We start from the raw sequence: 20,365 nt of genomic DNA on the forward strand, positions 1-20,365 counted from the left end.
TCAGTTTGTTCATTATTTCGCTGGGGGGAAAGGGATTTAAATTAATATACTGAAACAGAAAACACACAAAAAGCATGAAACTGTATAAAAATCTTTCTGTCAAAGGTTTTTGATAATATTACTGTCGCGTGTATGTACAGTTTGTGCGTGACCACACACACACACGCTCAGTGAGTACGTTGGAACGTGATGACGTCGCATGTCTGTAGGTCGACGCAGGGTTAGTGGAGTTGTTTGGGCTGTGAGAGGAGAGATCCGTAGCTGGCAGTGCTGGGAGGGTTTCAATTGATGTTGTTGCTTCTGGGCCGCACGATTCCGTTGTCATTCGCCCAGAGTCACTACTTGCTGCCAATCCTCACTGTCGAGGCTCGTTGTAGCCAGATCCGTGTTAATAAAACTCAGAGCGATAGCCAGCATTACACACAGCACCGTCTTCGTGAGCTCAAGCAACCAAAATATAGGAACCATGCCCGAAAGGAGGCCCTTCGTACGGCTACCTACTGACGTTTACCCCGTCAACTATGGTTTGTCTTTGAAGCCTGACCTGATCGACTTCACGTTTGAAGGCAAGCTGGAGGCTTTGGTGGAGGTATGTTGACCACGACACCCCCGTAGATACACAAATGGATTTATCTGTGCATGGCGGGGATCTCGTTATGTAATCTGACCAGCTAACGTTACCAGTTGCTAGCTAATTACGACAAATTGTTAGCCACTAGCCCACTAGCTGTCATTATTGCACGCGTTAGCTAATGTAAGCTGCAACGTGTTAAATGTTCTGACGGGCTCAATTTGGCCGAATTAAACCAGTGGATGAAAAAGAAACAACCACGTTATGTTTCTGTGACTAACAGTAAGCTGATCCGGACTAGCTAGCACAACAGTCCCGTGCCGCAGAGTTGCACTCTCATGTTAGCCTAGCTACCTGTTAGCCATCTGCCAGTGGCAGGCAGTGCGCTAAGTTGAGGAGCTCGGTGGATACCAGCGACGGTAACCTCTCGTAGTAACATCCCATTGCTTTTGAAGATGATACTTAATAATTGGCGATTCGCGAATTTGGTAGAGCGCTATCTAGCACCCAGCCAATACTCACTAGTGTTTGCTAAATCATGGCAACATCGTGTAGCCCCCTCCCACCCCAGTCCCACTAATACGGTTGAACTAGGTGAAGTTGTACATTAACACACACCGTGAGGACAGTAAAATGACAAAGTTTTAAAAGTCCTTTCGGTACGTTTGCTACTGTATCTTGTGCTCACTTGTATCTATCGATAAAATGGCTGTACTTTGTAGACTGGATACTATGTAGGACGGAAAAAGCGACTCTGTTTGTTTAACTTGTGTATAAATGGTCCCATCGTCCAGACACCTGTTGGTTGAGTGTGCTAACACCTGCGCCTGGTTGTAAACAGTTACTTAACGCACATTTTCACAGCAATCAAGTCAGATCACAGACGCTGTCTAAACATGCACCATTTCCAAGATTAACCTTATATGCTTTATGATATGCTTACACCACTAATGGTAGTGTAAAGTGCTTCATTGTCAGGAAGAGTCATCTGTTAAAAAGATTAACAAGACACTGGCAAACCTTTGGTACAAAAGGGAACCTGGAAAAACAACACAACAAATGTTTACATGACGTAATAGCCAACCATTAATTGTGCGCAAATTCTATAAGGTGTTGTTGCAAAAGCGAAGCACAGGTACAGTTTTTTCCATGAAGAATCCTGGACAACTTGGGTTTTTATGCAAACTGATTAACTGTGACATGGTTTGCCCATTAAAATTAGACTCCAAATGCCTTTAAAGAGTTTGCTTTTTTTTAATTGGTAAAATGACCAGTTCAGATTTGGTAGACAAACAAACTTGTACACAAGTACTGTATACTCTCAGCTTCCATGTATCTTCAATAACATTGCCACAAACTGTGAATGTTTGTGGTTTTCCCTCTATGTTGGGGATTAACGTCTGCTTTTTGCACACAACTCAGAGTCCCCTAGTTGTGTTTTTGTTTTCATTTCCCTTCACTAACTATTGTTTCCCTTCAACGCTGTATTTTTTATCTGTACATTAGATTTGCTGTGTTTGCAATCTAAACAGGTTCAATTTGAATTCACAATCACTGGTACGGTTTGGTCCATTGATGTAGTTCCAAAATTAAACTTGAACTCTTCCTGATACTTGGATGCAGCTGCTGTGATTTACTGAAAATGTAGAAATTAAGGCACAGCAAAGAGTCTAAGTTGACGTGTTTTATGTCAATATTTACAGGTTACACAAGCTACAAATCAGATTGTGATGAACTGTGCTGACATCGACATCATCACAGCTTCCTTTGTACCACAGGGAGGAGAAGGTGGGGGTCAGACTCAGGGAAACCTTGTTTTTGCTTTTATAAATGGCATTGTTGTGAATAGCATTGTCACTTCTAGCCATCTTATTTGATTTCAGGATTGAAAATTCTTAATAGCATCATTCCCCAAAGCCAACAGCGTGAGTTCTCAACATGTTCTGATCTTCTTTTTAAAATTTGTCCCTTTTAGAAATTAATGCGACGGGATTTAACTACCAAAATGAGGATGAGAAAGTCACCCTTTCATTCCCTAGTGCTCTACAGAAAGGTAAGAAGAGACTGTTGGCTGTCCCTGCTTCTGAAGCAACCGTCTGTATGACTGTTAAGAACAACAAGGACGATCATGCAGATGATCATTACTGTTATTATTCACCTCCCCTGTGGTGATGGCTGTACAAACAGTGTGTCTCTCTCTGTGCACGTCACCCCAGGCTTCGGCACATTGAAGATCGACTTTGTCGGGGAGCTGAACGACAAAATGAAAGGATTCTATAGAAGTAAATATACATCTCCTACTGGAGAGATTCGCTATGCTGCTGTCACACAGTTTGAGGTGAGTGAGTGGCCTCAATGAAAAATACTTGAAGTTGTGTGTATTGCTTAACACTTTAGTTGCCTGTGTTGCAAAACAGAGGCATGCAAGTCATGTGGCTGTTTTTGCTATTCAGAGTGGTCTCTCACAGTTTGTTCTATTTGATACGCTCTAGTTTTGCTTGTCAGAAGTTGGCCAATTAAGCACAGACACTGACCAGGACACCTTTATCAGAACCTACTGTGCAGGAAATCAGGCTGTAATTTACATGCAGGCTTTTCTTCTGCAGCGGGTGCAGCTTGAGGATAAAGAGGATCTTTCTTTATACGGATGCATTTTGGCAGATTGTTTCTTTTTCACCTCAAAGTAAATGCTGTAAAAATGTCCTATACACTCAAAGTATTTTGTGCGTGCCAAGTTTTTCTGTATTTGCTTGTGATAATTTCTGCTAAACACAGTCACTGATCGAGTGAGACAACTATCGAAAAGCTCACTCAAGTGTGCTTTTCCTTGTTCTCATGTTGGGTTTTTCAGGAAGCAGTTCTTGCACCACTTACAGTAACTTAACAAGTTGTCATCAACTCTATTTTCTTCACTTCACATAACTCTCACCTGTTCCTCTGCATGTGAGTTCGTGAGGAGCTACACTCACAATTAAAGAGAAAGAAAAAGCTGAAAAAGTGAAAATTTTCACCCTCGGCTGAAGTGAAACAAGTGCAAAAAAATCTATGCAGATCTAATTTCCTATTATTCAGCGTACCTATCTTGCTTCTGTTTGGATTTATTTTCAAAGAAATACTTATAGTGTATACGATATGCTTTAAGAAGATGGGATAGCTTAAGTAAAGGCCAGGGTCTCATTTGTGATTAAAATGATGACTCCAGTCAGCTGTTCACAAAAAGGGAGCAGTGAAAGTTGAGCTTGAGAGCGAAGTTCGACCACACTCGCTCAAATGCATCCATGCTTGTATACTTACGTCAGTCACTCCAACTGGCCAAGCTTGTTGGTTTGGGAAACATAGAACTGTCATTTATCTAAAAGAAGCATATGCCATAGGTATGTTTCTGTACATCAGGAAACAGGTTACATGACCACGCCAAAAATGTTCAGTTGAATTGTTTCCTGCTAAAAATAAGTGTAGGACTGTCACTCTGCAAAAAGGAAGGCGTGTATAGATAATTATGTATGTTGGTTCAAGTTTCTATTTGTGACAGTTACTGGTAAACTTAATGTAAACATTAAGTGAAGTGAAGTCTGTTGCAGCTGGTGTCACACAAAAAGACCAGAAGGTGGAATATGAGAGGCTGTGTGTGATCTGAAGGTAAACACAGCCTGGCCTCGTCTGGACCCAACACCTCGTCTCACAATCTGTCCTTTTCCCCTCTGCCCCTCACACCCCTGTTTCTCCAGGCCACGGATGCTCGCAGAGCTTTCCCCTGTTGGGATGAGCCAGCTATCAAAGCCACCTTTGACATCACTTTGATAGTTCCCAAGGACCGAGTAGCCTTGTCAAATATGGTACGTGTCATATGTCCACTCCTCCCTCCGAGGAAGTGACGACCCCACAGTGACCAAGTCACTCTCTGCTGCCAGGGTTCCTTTATGCATGTCTGTGTTTTCCCTCCTTTCTTTTCCCTCTCTTTTTTCTGTGTAGCTTACATAACAGAGGGCAGACAGTCACTGTGTACTCTTCCTCTGGCTAAATATGAACAGCTCTGTGTGAAGTCTAACTACTGTATACATACAGTTTTGTCACTATAAGGAAATTTTAGTAAGTATCATGTGTTTATTTTGTATACTGTTTTCTGCTATTTTAACTGATCGACTTTACAGCCTAAATGAATCAGACAGCATCATCTGGCTCTGATTATTTCAAACGCAGCGCCCCTCCAGGCTGACGCGGTCCATCTGGGCAGTGACCGTGAAGTTAAATTTGGCTCTTTCTGACAATTTAATACGAATGACATTAATGCACTCTTTCTTTAATAATGACATTTTTATGGCTTCTTTTAGTAGAAAGGATAAAAAATAGTTGTAAATAAATGGAAAGAAAAAGAAAGACAACTGTAATCATAGGACCCCGGATAATGGTATTAATTGAAAGACTAAAACTGTCATGCAATTATGAACTGCGCACAGACATGGGCTACTCCATCTCGGGACCTTTTTGTGTTACATGCCTGCTGCAGTTTATTTTCTGCTTTGACCTCTAAAGTTGTGAGAACAATGTTATTTCTGCAGTCGCTGTCAACTCTTTCAAAATGTGTCCTACTCAGTATTTATTTAAGACGATCGTTTATTTGTGAACTTGGCAATAGAGCAGAATAGAACAGATTAGAATAACCCTTTTTGTAGAGTGTTAGGGTTACTTTTGGGATAAACCAAAGGGTTTTGATTTATACAGTCAGTTACTCGTTGCTTCTATATTTTGTCAATCAGCTGGTTAAACGGAGTCATTTTCAGTACACACTTCAGCCATATTCACTTCTGAGAATATTTAGTTTTTTAATTTTGCATCGATCTTCTCTCCAGAATGTCATTGATCGAAAGCCACACCCAGATGATGAAAACCTTGTCGAAGTCAAGTTTGCCACCACGCCCATCATGTCCACATACCTTGTAGCTTTTGTCATTGGTGAATATGACTATGTGGAAAGCCAGTCATCAGATGGTGTAATGGTACGCGTCTATACACCGGTTGGAAAGGCTGAACAAGGGAAATTTGCCCTGGAGGTAAGGCTGTTGTTGAAACATACCACATTTACAGAGCTGAACCTGTCGCTTTATTCACTGCATAATTTCTTTACCTTGAAGTAAAAAGTTTGTCCGTAAGCAGAATGAGAAAACAGACAAATTAACCAGCGTTTATATGACGTGGATCTGCTGGATGGTTACTGACACAGAATCAAACACAAGTGCTTTTCCTTTTTATTTTCTTTCATCTTTTTATTGCAGGTTGCAACTAAGACCTTACCTTTCTACAATGACTACTTCAGCGTTCCTTATCCGCTGCCTAAAATTGATCTCATAGCTATTGCTGATTTCGCTGCTGGTGAGTAGCTCTAGGTTCTTACATGTGGAAGTTTGGAAATGGTTAAAGTCGAACTGAAACACTTTCTTCTTCCTCCCATTCAGGTGCCATGGAGAACTGGGGCCTTGTTACCTACAGGTAAGCTTTACAAAACACAATAAGATATTTTAACTTGGCTAAATTCAGAGTGAGTGTGTCCATAGTATTTATAATGAATAGGCATGTAATAATAGCATAACTACAAGCAGATAAAGTCTGTTTCCACCCAGGATATAATTTCTAGAGGCTGTGGCTCAGATGGGAGATTTTCCATCTCTCTGTTTTCTGTCATTGTAAATGTAATGTCTTTGGGTCTTGGGCTGTTAATTAGAATAAACAAGCACTTTGAAAATGTTTCTGTGAAGTCTATGAAATTGTGGTTTGCAGCCTGCTCTGACATTTATAAACTATGTGATTAAACATGAGTGTAATCAGGCTTTAACAGTTGTTAGACTCATTTTTCTTTATGGATGACGGCCCTAATGGCTTTTTAATTGCTTTGTGCTTAGCTGAATGTGCCACCACCTGTTAGGTATTCAGCTGCTATCTGATTTGCACAGAGCCGCATTCATCTAGCATCCTCAAATAGATTGAAGTGCCTTGATAAACTGCACAGAAGGCGATGGGACTGTAGACAGATGAGCGAGGGCAAAGGTTGCAGACGAATCGTCGACCTTCAGCCGTCTTTGTATTAACCTCGAGTTTCTGCTGTTTTCAGGGAGACGGCATTGCTCATTGACCCGAAGAACTCCTGCTCATCCTCCAGGCAGTGGGTGGCACTGGTGGTTGGACATGAACTTGCCCACCAGTGGTTTGGAAATTTGGTCACCATGGTAAAAAAAAAAGCTATAAACTGACACCAGTTACACACACGCAGAACAGAAAATTATGTATTCCTGTTAAAAGCGTAACAAATGTAGTAATAACAAAACAAAAACACGAACTGGACGATATTTTATAAACTAAGTTGAAGAAGACAAAATGTAAATCTCTGGAGAAATCAGTCAATCTTATTTATTTGGTCTTAATCTCTAAACTGTCCTCAGGTGTTTGGTTACACAGTCCTTCAATTCACGGCATTAAGAAAATGTCTCGACGCTGCACTCTCCATAAGAATGTGAAACTCATATCAAGTATTTGATTTGTATCTCAAGATATTAGAAAAAGTAGTGCCTGACTTATTTTTTTGTCATGCTCTTTATGCATACTGTATAAATAGATATGCATATGACTTAAAATATCTGTATATTTAATGTGTTTATAATACATTAAGTCATTTTTACACCATTATATAATATTATCATTTATTTTTCTCATATCTTTATTGTAATTTTCTTTTATACAACAGAAAGCAGATATTTAATGAACATAGCTGTCACAATGATACAAAAAAATCTTGCAAGTAATAGGGACAGGATTCCCCCTTTTTTTCATGAATAACCTCCGCCTCCACTCCGTATGTTCATCTATGGCTTCCAGATATTCAGAAAGTCCCGTTGTTTGCCCTTGGCAGTGTATATTAGGCTACGTTCACACTGAAGACGAAAGCGCATCAAATCCGATTTTTCTGACCCTATGCGACCCATCTATCCGATCTTGGTGTGACAGTGTGAACGGCACAAATCCGATATTTTCAAATCCGATCTGGGTCACTTCCGTATGTGGTGCTGAATCCAATACATATCCTATGTTTTAGAAAGTGACTGCTGTGTGAACGGTCAGGTTGCATTAAATCTTTTACGTCACTGACACAAGACAGACGCTAATTATCTGCGCCGGAGAAGACATGGTGAACGCTTCCTGGCCATCCAGTGTAGATGTCAGTGAAACTGTTGGGAAGACAACGTTGGAGAAACGTGAACATTTTATTTGTACTGTATAATCTGCAGATTCTGACAGAAATCTGCAGCTATCCTTTGAAGCAGCGCTCCTCTAAAACAGCAATAAGGATCATTATTAGGTTATTTACATTATTATGTAAATAACAAAATAACTTAAAGCAAAATTGGGAAACATGAAGTCTGAAGTCTCTTTATATTAAGGCCATCAGTCAAACAATACTGTTGCTCTGGGTCTAAACAGAGCGCGTTGTGTGTGACGTCTTCTTTTGCGCATGCGGGCGGTTTGAGCGTTCACACTAGAGCGCGTTTGCTGTCACATTTTATTTGTAGCGTGAACAAGCAGACAAAAAAATCGGATTTGATCAAAAAATCTGAATTGAGCATTAAGACCTGCAGTGTGAACGTAGCCTTACTCTTTCCAAGCCTGGAGAATCTGGAATTTCCTTCTTTCAGAGTCCCATGGAAGGTGCATCCATACTCCAACATAGTGCATTGGCTTTTCTGGCTTGAAGTAGTCCACAGTCTAGTAATTTGGTCTGCTTCTTTTATTGAGCTACGTACTACCCTGCTTGAGCTCTTCTTGTTACAGGTTGTGGTTATCTTCATTTTTACCTGCTCTAACGAAGGAATTTCCTATGATTGGTGGATAAATTGATATATATCCAAACGTATGTTAGCCTTTAATGTAGGTAATGTAGCTTTGGGGTGCAGTTTGAAGATGATCGTTTTTAACTAGAGTTGCAACGATGTGAAGGAACTTTGTCCATAATGGGAAACAAACGAGTAAATGTTTCCTTTTTTACCTTTGGGAAACTCGTCGTGCTTCAGGAACGACTGTAATTTGTTTGGTTGTGCTCCGTTAGTTTTGAAGGACTTGGAGGACGGTCTCGTCTTAGTGCCTGTCTGTGTTTGTGTGCAGGAATGGTGGACCCATCTGTGGCTCAATGAGGGGTTTGCATCCTGGATTGAGTATCTGTGTGTGGACCACTGCTTCCCAGAATATGACATCTGGACTCAGTTTGTCTCGGCCGACTACACCCGCGCTCTGGATCTGGACGCGCTGGACAGCAGCCATCCCATAGAGGTGAGCTTTGAAATCCAAGATGTATGCAGGGAGTCACTTAAAAAAACTTTTTGTCTCTTTGGAGGAAAAAAGTGATTTTATTGATACCATATCGCTAGGGTGTAAGCCCACCTTAACATCTGGATTTCACATTCACAACTCACATAATCTTTTCCAGGGCTCTAGACGAACTTTTTGCCATGGGCGTGCCGGTACGCCTAACTTTAAGAAGTTAGGCGTACCGGCACAAAAGTTAGGCGTACACAAATTTTATAATAATTTATATAATATAATGTGTTTTTCTGGATACACTGTGCTTTTTCAGCATTCAAAGATTGATGCCACCGTGTCAGAGCACTGGCTATGAATTTCAGAAGGATCAGGCCTTAACAGAAAAGTGAGCAATAGTTCTTTTCCTATTACAGCTACATCCACGTCTGTGGTGCCTAGGCTGCTCACTAGGGCTGCGTATCATCACTGATTTCTATAATCCATTCGATTCTGGTTTTCAAAGTCCCGATTCGATTCAACTTAGCCTCAGACAGTCAGAAATATTATAATTCTGATCATTTATCAGTACTGACTTCATCAGAATTGTGAACATCACAGCAGATGCCTTTGTGTGAAAGTAACTGAGAATAAAACACAGAAAAACATGAAGGAGATTTTCCTGGTCTGGCTTTTTATAGCAGATAACCTTAAAAATATTCTACAATGTTCTGCACATAAAGTTTAAATTCAGTATTGAATAACAGAAAAAATAGGCTTTCTTGTCCGAGGTCATTTAAGTGAAAAAAGAAAAAGACAGCAGCCACAGCGCTGTAAACAGCGGTAGACTGGTGGGTAATAAGCCAATGAATAATACAGAAAACAGAGATTGGAGACGGAAACTGTTCTTGAAGTACAGAGAGAGAGAGAGAGCGAGCTAGCTGTGCATGGAGTGTGATTTTAATAGTCATGGAAGCAAAATTCATGACGACATTGATCAGATGTGAAGCGCAGTTTGCTGCTTCTTTTGCTGCTGGCTCGGTGAATTTTGGTTGGAGAGACAAAACCTGCAGCTCAGAATCAGCGCAAGAAGATGTAATCACAGCGCGGACCGGACGCATCAGGATCGCTGAGCTCCGACAGCGTGTCCGTCTACGGGCCGGCGGGTGAGAAAGCCGAGAAAGACAAAGCTGATTCTGATGCGTCGGGTCTGTGTTTACGTCTTTGTGTGGAATCCGTGTACCTGCTCTCATCTGCTGTTTGGTTGTTGTTGAAATAGTTTTGTGAGCTTTAATCTGAGAATCTGGCGTTTCTGGCAAAACACAGTAATATTTAAAAGTCGATTCAGGATTTAATGAATTGATATCGCTTTATTCAAGCTACTCACCTCCCTCTCTCCACCTGCACTTTCAACTGGACCACGGCCAATCAGAGCGGTCCCGCCCCTTACTATCTCTGATTGGTTTAGTCCACGATAGGGGCAAAATGTGTGTCTGTTGTTGACCACAGGGAAGGTTGCAGAGTTTTGTTTTTTTTTTTGCTACCTGAACAGTTGGTCGCACAGGTGCAACCAACTTTTTTTTTTTAGTCGCACCACTGAAAAATTTGGTCGCATTTGCGACCATATTGGTCGCACTCTAGAGCCCTGTTTTCTTAATTACTGAGTGTGTTGAAGGACAGATAAAATTAGATGTATTAAGGTCTGTGTGTGTTGCTGTGTATGGCCTTCTGTCAGCTTTGTAACACCCACTTATGGTTTTGTGTTTTGCTCTCAAGGTGAATGTGGGCCATCCATCAGAGGTCGATGAAATCTTTGATGCCATCTCCTACAGCAAAGGAGCATCTGTGATTCGCATGTTGCACAACTACATCGGAGATGAGGTTTGTTGTCTGATGTGGTATCTGTCGTCGTTTCCAGTCTGATGTTTAATATTTATGAATGTACTTGTCTTTCTCTTTCGTTGAAGGACTTTAGGAAAGGAATGAACGCCTATCTTTTGAAGTTCCAACATAAAAATGCATCAACAGGTGAGCGCACATGCAGGAAATACTTCCCCTTTACGTCAAGTTGTTGTGTGGAGTCACTCTTTTGACTTCTTCCTGTCTCCCACAGAGGACCTATGGGACTGTTTGGAACAGGCCAGTGGGAAACCCATTGCTGCAGTGATGGGCTCATGGACCAAGCAAATGGGCTTCCCCATAATAGCCGTCGACCAGGAACAGGTGAGCTGTCTAATCTGATTGTTTGACTCAGGTCATGCACTTATATTTGTTGAAGTTGATTTTGAAACTGGCCTAAACCAACACAGTGACATGAACACATTCATTCTACACCTACAGTTTTCTAGTTGAGCGTTTGGTTCTTTTCTGCTGTGACATTCATGCGTGCCTTGACTGTGATATTCATGATATTATTTTTAGCAAGGTGATGACTGCGTCCTCAAGATATCGCAGAAGAAGTTCTGTGCCAGTGGACCACATAATGGTGAGTGTTTGTCACGGACATGTCCAAAAAATGTGGATTTACCAAATCCATTAGATGCAGTGGTTAACAGATTCGGTTAGCAAGCGTAAGGTCACTGGTTCAATTCCAACCCCTTCAGGGTTGTGTCAGGAAGTGTATCTGGCTCAAAAATGTGCTGAATAAGAAAATGTGTAGCTGCCTGTTGTGGGAATCCCTTGTAACAAGGGAACAGCTGAAAGTAGCTAGCTAGCTAAATGTAGACCTAAGGTTGCTTTTTAATGAGCTAAAAAAAGAAAAACACTTTGAATCTAATCCTCCTGTGGTGACTCCATCATTTGTCTGCTGAACAGAAGAAAACTGCCCCAGCTGGATGGTCCCCATTAGTATTTGTACCAGTGAGGACCCCAAATGCACCAAGCTCAAGGTTCTGCTGGACAGACAGGAGACCACCATCACTCTGAATAGTGTTGGCCCAGACCAGTGGATCAAGGTGAGGTCCCTAAGCAATAATATCCTGCACTGAAAATGATGCCACCACCAAAACGGTAAAATACTTCAGCCAAAAAGTTACAACCCCAGATTTTGCAGCAGATGATACATGTTTACAGCCATGTGCAAAAAATCAGATTGGACCTCTGCCGGTTTCAGTCTTCATGACAAGTGTACAGGGGTTACCCTGCATTTTAGCTTCAATAACGCTTCAAAATAGGGGTGTGGCTACTTTGGCTAGCACATGGATCCTGACACAGTCTGCTAGATTTCTTTGGTAATTTAAGTTTTGTGGTGTTGGTATCATTTTAAGCATTTTAATGACAAATTCTATGATATACTCTGGGGTTGTTGTACTAATGGCCCATCTAAAAGTCTAATATTTTATCTTTACATAACCTTCTGTATACATATATAAAGATATCTGAAGCAGTAGTATTAATTTTCCTGTAGGCCAGAGTGCATTCCAAGATATGCGTAGTAAGACCTGAGTGAAGATGTCATTTGCGTTGTTTGTAAATTGCTCGATTGTGTCATTTCGACCCTTGCAACAGCTGCAGACTGAGTTTAAGAATTAATGAGAGAAGATGCGTCAGTCTGTCGTCTTTTCATTAAAAGTAACTTTTAAAGTTGAAATAAAGTTAACAGACTGAGCTCCTTATTGTCAGCTGGAAGGACGAGCTGTAAGCATCACAGAGTCAAATAACACTTTTTCTGTGAACCCAGTTCACTCTCAAAGGAACAGGTTAAGCAGCTATATTTATTCTTTTGTGTGGTCATTAAAATAATGACCACGGTGTAAATTGGCAAGGACAACGATGGACTTGTTCAGCTGCTTATAAATGTGACTTGCAAATTAACAGTTCCTCAGGAAGTAAGCATGGTAAATGCTTTTAAATGGGTCAGTGCTTCACAGCTGATGCAAACAATATGTTGAAATCCCATTACTGCTAGATCTGACTATAGGTATCCAGTGCAGTTTAGAGTCAGTAGTGGAGAATAGTGATTGGAGGCCTGCTGTTCACTATTGTCTCATTTTTATTCACCTAAGAAATAATTCACTCATCACAGCAAGCTTATTGTTGATTATTCTCTTGATAGTGTGTTATTCTGATAGTGTGTAAGGCTCAGCACTCAGTGTAAAGGGTAAAAATGTTAAGAGCCCAAATTTCCCACAGTCTGACTCAGACTTGTCTTTCTGCTGTTTTCCAGATCAACCCCGGCACTGTGGGCTTCTATCGCATCCAGTACAGCTCGTCCATGCTGGAGAGTTTGCTCCCAGGCATCAGAGACCTCAGCCTGCAGCCTGTGGACCGACTGGGGCTGCAGAATGACCTCTTCTCCCTTGTAAGCCACACACACAGCTGGGAAACAAAACAATTAAAGAATAGTATTTCCTTCATTTTGTTCACAGCAGAATGTAATTGGCTGCAAAGCTAACTGCTTGTGAATGTAGAAAGGAAATCCACTCCCTTCCAGAGTAAACAGCCACCTGATTTACAGTACAAGGGAGCAGGAAGAGTGAAGAGAAAATGTGGGACATGAACGTGGAAAAAAACAGATAGTCAAACAAGTACAACTGTTTCTTATTGGTAGATTTATGTATTCCACGATCTGAAATTATAATCAAAGAGTGGACCTGACTAATTGGGAATAATGAGCAGATCTAGCTAATGAAGCTCGTTTTTTCTGCTTTGTGTCTCTTTTTTAAAGCGGCGCATTTATTGTGTCTTTAATCAAGCTCAACAGTTTTCAGCTAGAGAGACAAAAGTGTTTTCTAATGACCGGTTTTGTAACACTGTCAACTTCTATTAGCAGCATGTCTCTGTATGCCTCCATCGATATTTAATTTAAAATTGTGAATGGCTTATGATGTATCTTTCTCTTAATTATTGTGAACACTTCTGAACACAATGTTTTTAGAGGTCAGTGACAGAAGCAGATTTTTCCAGAGCTACATGGCCCTCATGTTGAGCTTCTAGACACTAAAGCTGGTAAAAAGTAAATTTGTGATTGACTCTCGGTATCATCACCTTGAAGATAAATATAAATATCGCTGACCCTGGATTTAAATGAATACTGAGCTAATGTGTTGCATTACTGTAAATTTCACCACATTACTGGAAACTAATCAGTTTATGTTGCACTAAACCTAGTGCCTAGTACAGTATTTCCTACAACCTTTGAATAACATAATTAAACTTGAATTTGTTTGCGAGACATTTGACAAAAGCGTAACTTGAGCAGCACCGCATGTTTAAAAACTGCAAAATGCACAAAGGTCGACAGATCGTCACTTCCCGAGCAGTCCTTACTTTGAATAACATTACAGCCTCCTGGTTTTTAAACATCTTTCTCCACCTCTGAGTCCCACGTTACCATTTTTCTCTCTTTGGGAAATCCAGCAGCTATACATTTAGCTAGCAGATTCCTTTTTTGGCAACTTGCATAGAAACATTGTCTGTTTGGTATTTGTTGAGCAAAATGAAATGACCTGCTATCTAAGATATTATTTTGTTTGTGCTCACGAAAAGTGCTTTTTAGATGGATCAGCTCACAGAGATGTGTTGAAGCTATAAGCTGGCCTTGGGATGTCATTACTTTCCTATTACTGAGCCAGTATCACCATGTTGTTACTGGGAGCAACACCAGGCTGCAAAATGAACTCTTTGATAGTAATATACATTAATCTGGCTATGAGATCTGAATAGTCATTACTGAAGGTGCTGGAACCTGGTTCCAGATTCTTCTGGCCCACTTTAACTCCCAGCTGTCACATTTTATGTGATTTGATTCCAAGCTGACTTGGTTTTGTTGTAACAAGTTAAACGCACTGGCAAACTCTTCATTCGTCCTCTGCTTCCTTCCCACTGGCTCAACACAAAGTGGTTTTGGATTCATATCAGACCTTTATGCTTCCTTCTTTACTCCTACACAATCTGCAGCTTTATCAAAGGATTGGAATTTTCCTGAACTTTATTGCAGGCAAATTAGATGTTGACACTGTGTGATAGGAGTAATGTTCACAAGATCAAACGGCGGCTAATCATAAATCTGTTCAGTTGTTCTGCTTTGAAAGCGAACAACTCAACAGGTTTTGTGCGTCTTCATTAAACTAAAACTTATTGTTTTGCACGTTAAAAACAAGCTCATGTGGACGTGATGGCCGTATGGTGACAAAAAGTGCTCGTTTGTTCATATCTCTTCTCTTTTTGGAAACATATTCTAACCCTGAGCTCAAACATGCCAAGAAACTAACCTGACACACAGTCACTTTACTGGAAAAGCATTTCTTCTGACCCTGAGGCAGTTCAGGAAATGGATCCACGTTTCTTAGAAAAAAATCTTCGTTTTCTATGAAATGCTTTATTGTTAGTGTTAGTACCATTGTTGCACAGCTTTTCCTTTGCACCTGCAGTTTGAGACTTCAAATGTGGTTATAAAGTTAATTTTCGTACAGAAACCTTTCACCTTGAAAAACTATAACATCCACCATGAAGCACAAGGCTTTCATCCTGCCGGGATGTTTTCGTTTCTAATTGATTTGTGGCCTCAGTCTCGTGCAGGGATGATCAGCACAGTGGAGGTGCTGAAGCTGATGGAAGCCTTTGTCAATGAGCCCAACTACACAGTGTGGAGTGACCTGAGCTGCAACCTGGGAGTGTTGTCTTCTCTGCTGTCCCACACCGACTTCCACGAGGAAATCCAGGAGTTCATCCGGGACCTCTTTACTCCCATTGGCCTCAAGCTCGGCTGGGACAGTAAACCGGGGGAAGGTGAGAAGGCGTTGTAGAGAGATTGCATTCAAGGTGTTCACATCTTCCTTAGAGCCGCTCCATTCCTTTCTTGTTATTAATATTAAAATTGAGAGTAGTCTTGTGCAGGAGGAATGTAGAGAGTAGGAAAGTAAAATATTTGACCTTTATTTTCAAACTTGAAAATGTTTTGGTACAAAATAGCAGTAGAAAAAAAAGCTTTTCTTTTTTTTAGGCCATGAGAGAAGCTACCCTGTTATCAGATGAGCTTTTCGGTTACTTGAACTGAACCATATATAACTCGGAACTGTTTGTTTCCACTGTTTCTGCTTTGGAGACAGGTCGGATAAGATGACTGACTGAAATTAGTGTGAAAAAGCTCTGTCCATGAGTAATGGAGTAACCTAAGGGCTATTTTTGTGTGCTACAGGTCACCTGGATGCTCTGTTGAGAAGCCTGGTTCTGGGGAAACTGGGTAAGGCAGGACACAAACCCACACTGGAAGAGGCCCGGCGGAGATTCAAGGATCACGTGGATGGCAAGCAGGTTTTACCTGCGGACCTGAGAAGTCCGGTAAGCTGAGCTTGTGCAGGCACTTTGGCAACGAACAGTGTCAGATGGTATTCACACTGATCAGTATGTTTTGCTTCAATTTGCTAAAAAATAAATCCGATTAATAAAACAAAAAAGTTCAGATTTTAAAATGTGGACATTAGGCTGCAGTCGGGTCTTGCTTGAGCTGAAGATCTTCTTCCACCATTATTTTTTCTTTTTTTAGTATGTTAGGCTTGTTTACTCAGTGAAATAGCCTGCGGACACACACTATGTAAGTCTGTAGTAGTTGGCAGTTCCAGTCAGTCATTTGCACACTGACTGTGGCAAGAACTAGTGAAAAACCCCAAATCTATCTATAAATGAGCCTTCCTGTGTTTTTGTAGTTCATATGTTGTGCTTATATCTAACTCCATATTATGCTGACTCTACTAGAATAACTATTTGACAGTTCAACTTTGAGCCTTATTTATCTCATACTGAGCGTTGGTGCGGCCCCTCAGAGCTCTATATTATGAAGGAAACTCAACACAGATGCGCTGTCTTTGAGCGAGTGAGCTCGACAAAACCTAAAACCCATTTGGAGATGATGGTTATCAACAAGCTGTTAAGAAGAGCTTCATAATTCAGGCTCTCTGCGCCTCGTATTAAAAGGGGCTTTTGTTATTTTAAAGTCTGTAACTCTGGAAATCTCTTTAGCTTGGTATGGCTTAACAACTTGGGCAAATAAAAGGTATCCCCCAGCAGAGAAGCTATATGCTACTTAAACATGCATATATTACATTTTTGAAACACATGTTTTTATACTTTATGTTAATCTGCTGCTGTCTCTTACACATTAGGCATTATAGCAGAACATACACAGAGAAAACTGTCAACCAATAAAATAAATGTACTTGAAACATGCTGTAAATCAAAGAATTAGTGAAACTGGGCTCTTCCAGCCAACTTTGAACTGAAACTCTGAACATAACTTGCTCCTAACAAGGTTACATGTTCAGCATAAGTTACCATGAGGATTTAACCAGGTAAAAACAGAGCCGCTCTCCTCACACAGACAACTGGCTTTAATCTGGTTTTATAGTGCACTCCCCAGCATGTCAGCATGAAACGAGCAGTCTTAATTTTAGTCCACAGTGCTCATGATGACCTTTTATTAGCAACGTCTATTCTCTGTGACATCATACAGAGCCAACGGTATTTAAAAAAAACGCTGTTTGTCGTGAGCATGCACTGTACATATAAAGCATCTTACAGTACAGGAGGTGTGTTCTGTAAGGAGAGGAAAACGGTATGTTTGACCTCCAAGACGACGCCACTGTCACTGGCGAGGTTTGATTGTGAAGATTTGGGTAGAATTTCAATAAAGTGCTGGTCACATGACCTTAGGTCACCTGATCTTTGGTAAAAACGTCACTTTATAAGGGGTAAGATTGTAGGTGCTTATCTCAGACAGGATCAGAAGCTTTCATTTGATTGAAAGTGATTAGAAGATACATGCCGATGGGGAAAAAACCTTGAAGGCCCAACAAAATACAGTATAGCAGCATCACCATACTACAGTGTAATTCAGTTAAACGTTATTAAAGGATAATGTCGAAGCATCTTTTTGCCCACAGGTGTATCTAACAGTATTGAAGCATGGAGATAGTGCTACACTGGACACGATGCTGAAGGTAAAACTACATCATGTCTCCATCTTACACTGTGAAGCTTTGAGTGACGTACTCTGTGTCATTTAGCACCAATAATTCCAAAGGAGTTGGATCTGAGTGACTGTAGTTGGGTACTCACGGTCACATTGTGTCTTTGTCACTACTCCCTCAGCTCCACAAGCAAGCAGACATGCAAGAGGAGAAGAATCGAATCGAGCGAGTTCTCGGAGCCATCTCTGCCCCTGATCTCATCCAGAAAGTGCTCAACTTTGCCCTCTCGGTACATAAGACCGTTTAATTGCCGGCTCTCAAGCGTAGTTTTATTTCTCAGGATACAGGAAAAGAAAGGAATGGCGTTTACTTGCAATCATGGTCAAATAAAAAGACCCAGGGGTGTTTTTATTCTGCAAGCTTTTTCGTATGTAACCCTGAGTCGTGTTTTTAGTGTGACTCAACTTATAGATTAGAGTGAGTAAAATTTGGAGTATTGGCTTTAGAAAAGTGTTGCATTTGGCTTTAAGTCCCTGTCAGTGCTGAAGTTACTGTCAGCTCAAAACTAAAGGACGTTACAGTTAAAGCTGCTTTACATGAAAACTGACGGTGGACCGATAAAATTGGATGTTGTGCTTTCTTGTTACAGCTTTAAAGGAGTTGTAGAAAAGTCTGATGATTCTCCAGCTGCAGTGTGATGGAGGCCAACATGGCTTCTGTCAAATACCACAGCAGCTAATTTAGTTCTCTCTGCATGTTCCCGTCCCAACAGGAAGACGTTCGTCCCCAGGACACGGTTTCAGTAATCGGGGGAGTGGCAGGAAGCAGTAAACAAGGACGGAAAGCTGCCTGGAAGTTTGTCAAGGATAACTGGGAGGAACTTTATAACCGCTACCAGGGAGGATTTCTCATATCAAGGCTTATCAAGGTAGAGAAAGGGCCTGAGGTTTACAGTTTCCTGAGGTTTTCTGGTTATTTCACTGTAAAATACACACACACGCGTGTCTATGCTTTTATGTTTTATTTCATAACTTGGAGTTTGTGTTCGGTCAGGCTACAAATATTTGAATCAGAATCAAAATGTCTTTATTGTCATTGTCACAGGTACAACAAAATTAAAAATGACATCCGTTTTATTTGTTTGTAGTCTGCTCACGTTTGTCTTATTCGTGTGTCTTTGCAGCTCACAGTCGATGGATTTGCTATTGATAAAATGGCTGTGGAAGTCAAGGTGAGCGCTCCCTCTTGTGGGATTTAATTAAATTATATTAATTTTCCAAGTTAGGAAATGAATGGTACAGGGAATGGTTCTTGTGCATTGCTTTTCTACTCAAAGTGTTTTAGCTGTACTTCTACTGTGTGGTGAAATAAACAAAGAGAAAAAAACCCAACAGGATGGATGATTGGATCCTTGCCGCTGATGACCAATCCAGCGTTTTAGGTTAGACTTTGACCCAAAAAGGCTGATAGGTGATTAAAATATTAAATTCCTGTCCTGAAGTCAGGGTCTGTGGCTCTGAGTATCAGGCAAAAATTCAGATTTTGAGAAAACAGTGTGGGTTACTCCATGTGATATTTCCCACCCCATCATATTTCCATCTAACTTTAACAAACAAAGCATCCTTTGGTGTCTTTGGTAGTTGCTTATTAGTTGCTTATTTGCTCTAAGTGGAATTGTAGTTGAAATCGATGCACGCCCACTTCACTCTGCCAGCTGCTACTTTACTCGTTGCCTGCTTGTCTCTGCCTGTTTGCCCTGAGCAACTTCAACCCTACTGCTACGAATACACAAGCATTTTCCCAGTCCAGATTTCTAAATGAGGAAACTGGAAGTCTTATGGAAAATGTTGGCACATGAGAGAAATGCAGATAGAATTCCAAAAGGAGGTTGTAAAAGTGGTTCATGAAGAAATCGAAACTCCACTTTATATACAATGTTATTCTTTGTAGGAGGTTCTGCTTTATTATCTAGATTCTGCAGTGTGATTGTAAATTCAGTTTATTCATCTGATGTGGTGTTATTGTTACTGATATGATGCAACAGGGGGTTAAGGGTTTCCTTCCTTTCTGTCCCTGCAGAGTTTCTTTGAGAGTCACCCGGCGCCAGCGGCCGAGCGTACCGTGCAGCAGTGCTGTGAGAACATCCTCCTCAATGCCGCCTGGCTTAAGCGTGACGCAGAAGACATCCACCAGTATCTACTCCAGCGCAAAGCACCCCCTGTCTGAACTACCAACCCTGTCGCCCCCACTCCCTACCCCCACCCCCAACTACAGACCAGAGCGGGAGACCAGAGGGTACTTTGCAGCAGGCTTCATTTCTCTAAAGAAACTGCAAGAAACAAGAAGACAAAGCCAAGAATTGAACAGTGTGTTGGAAACACAGACTCTTTTTACGTTAACAAGCAAAATTCTGTTTAGACAGACCAGGAATGTAGTTTTATCCCCATTCTGCCCATCAGCAGATGACCCATCTGTTAGTCAGCACGCAAGTTTTAAGTCTCGCAAGCACCTCGACCCTCGAAATGATCGCCAACCCTGCTAACGGTCACATGACCAGCCCGTAAACACCCCTTTATCCACTTTGGCTCGTAGCTGAGAAAACTGTGAA

The 20,365-nt window shown here is 41.1% G+C and overlaps 1 protein-coding gene across 2 annotated transcripts; it reads left to right on the forward strand.

The window, feature by feature from the left end:
* The first annotated feature begins 193 nt into the window (after positions 1-193).
* Positions 194-20,126, forward strand: npepps (aminopeptidase puromycin sensitive). 2 transcript variants are annotated; one of them, XM_004562220.6, is made up of 23 exons: positions 194-589; positions 2,275-2,359; positions 2,547-2,624; positions 2,788-2,909; positions 4,300-4,407; positions 5,422-5,622; positions 5,845-5,941; positions 6,025-6,058; positions 6,678-6,792; positions 8,720-8,884; positions 10,628-10,732; positions 10,819-10,879; positions 10,965-11,074; positions 11,273-11,336; positions 11,669-11,805; positions 13,017-13,151; positions 15,361-15,580; positions 15,990-16,132; positions 17,731-17,787; positions 17,939-18,046; positions 18,530-18,685; positions 18,941-18,988; positions 19,837-20,126. In XM_004562220.6, the coding sequence occupies exons 1-23, from the start codon at positions 467-469 to the stop codon at positions 19,981-19,983; spliced, it is 2,619 nt and encodes an 872-aa protein (XP_004562277.1). In that variant the 5' UTR covers positions 194-466; the 3' UTR covers positions 19,984-20,126. The 2 variants fall into 2 exon arrangements, with proteins under 2 accessions (XP_004562277.1, XP_004562276.1); XM_004562219.6 differs by having other exon boundaries at positions 195-589; positions 11,666-11,805.
* The last annotated feature ends 239 nt before the right edge of the window (positions 20,127-20,365 follow it).

Source organism: Maylandia zebra, linkage group LG6, assembly GCF_041146795.1.
Source record: "Maylandia zebra isolate NMK-2024a linkage group LG6, Mzebra_GT3a, whole genome shotgun sequence".
NCBI classification, from domain to species: Eukaryota; Metazoa; Chordata; class Actinopteri; order Cichliformes; family Cichlidae; genus Maylandia; species Maylandia zebra.

Coding starts and splice junctions, on each gene's coding strand:
- npepps (XM_004562219.6), top strand. CDS start 467: ATGCCCGAAAGGAGGCCCTTCGTACGGCTACCTACTGACGTTTACCCC. Junction 11,075..11,272: donor TAGCCGTCGACCAGGAACAG/GTGAGCTGTCTA, acceptor TATTATTTTTAG/CAAGGTGATGACTGCGTCCT. Junction 18,989..19,836: donor AAATGGCTGTGGAAGTCAAG/GTGAGCGCTCCC, acceptor CTGTCCCTGCAG/AGTTTCTTTGAGAGTCACCC.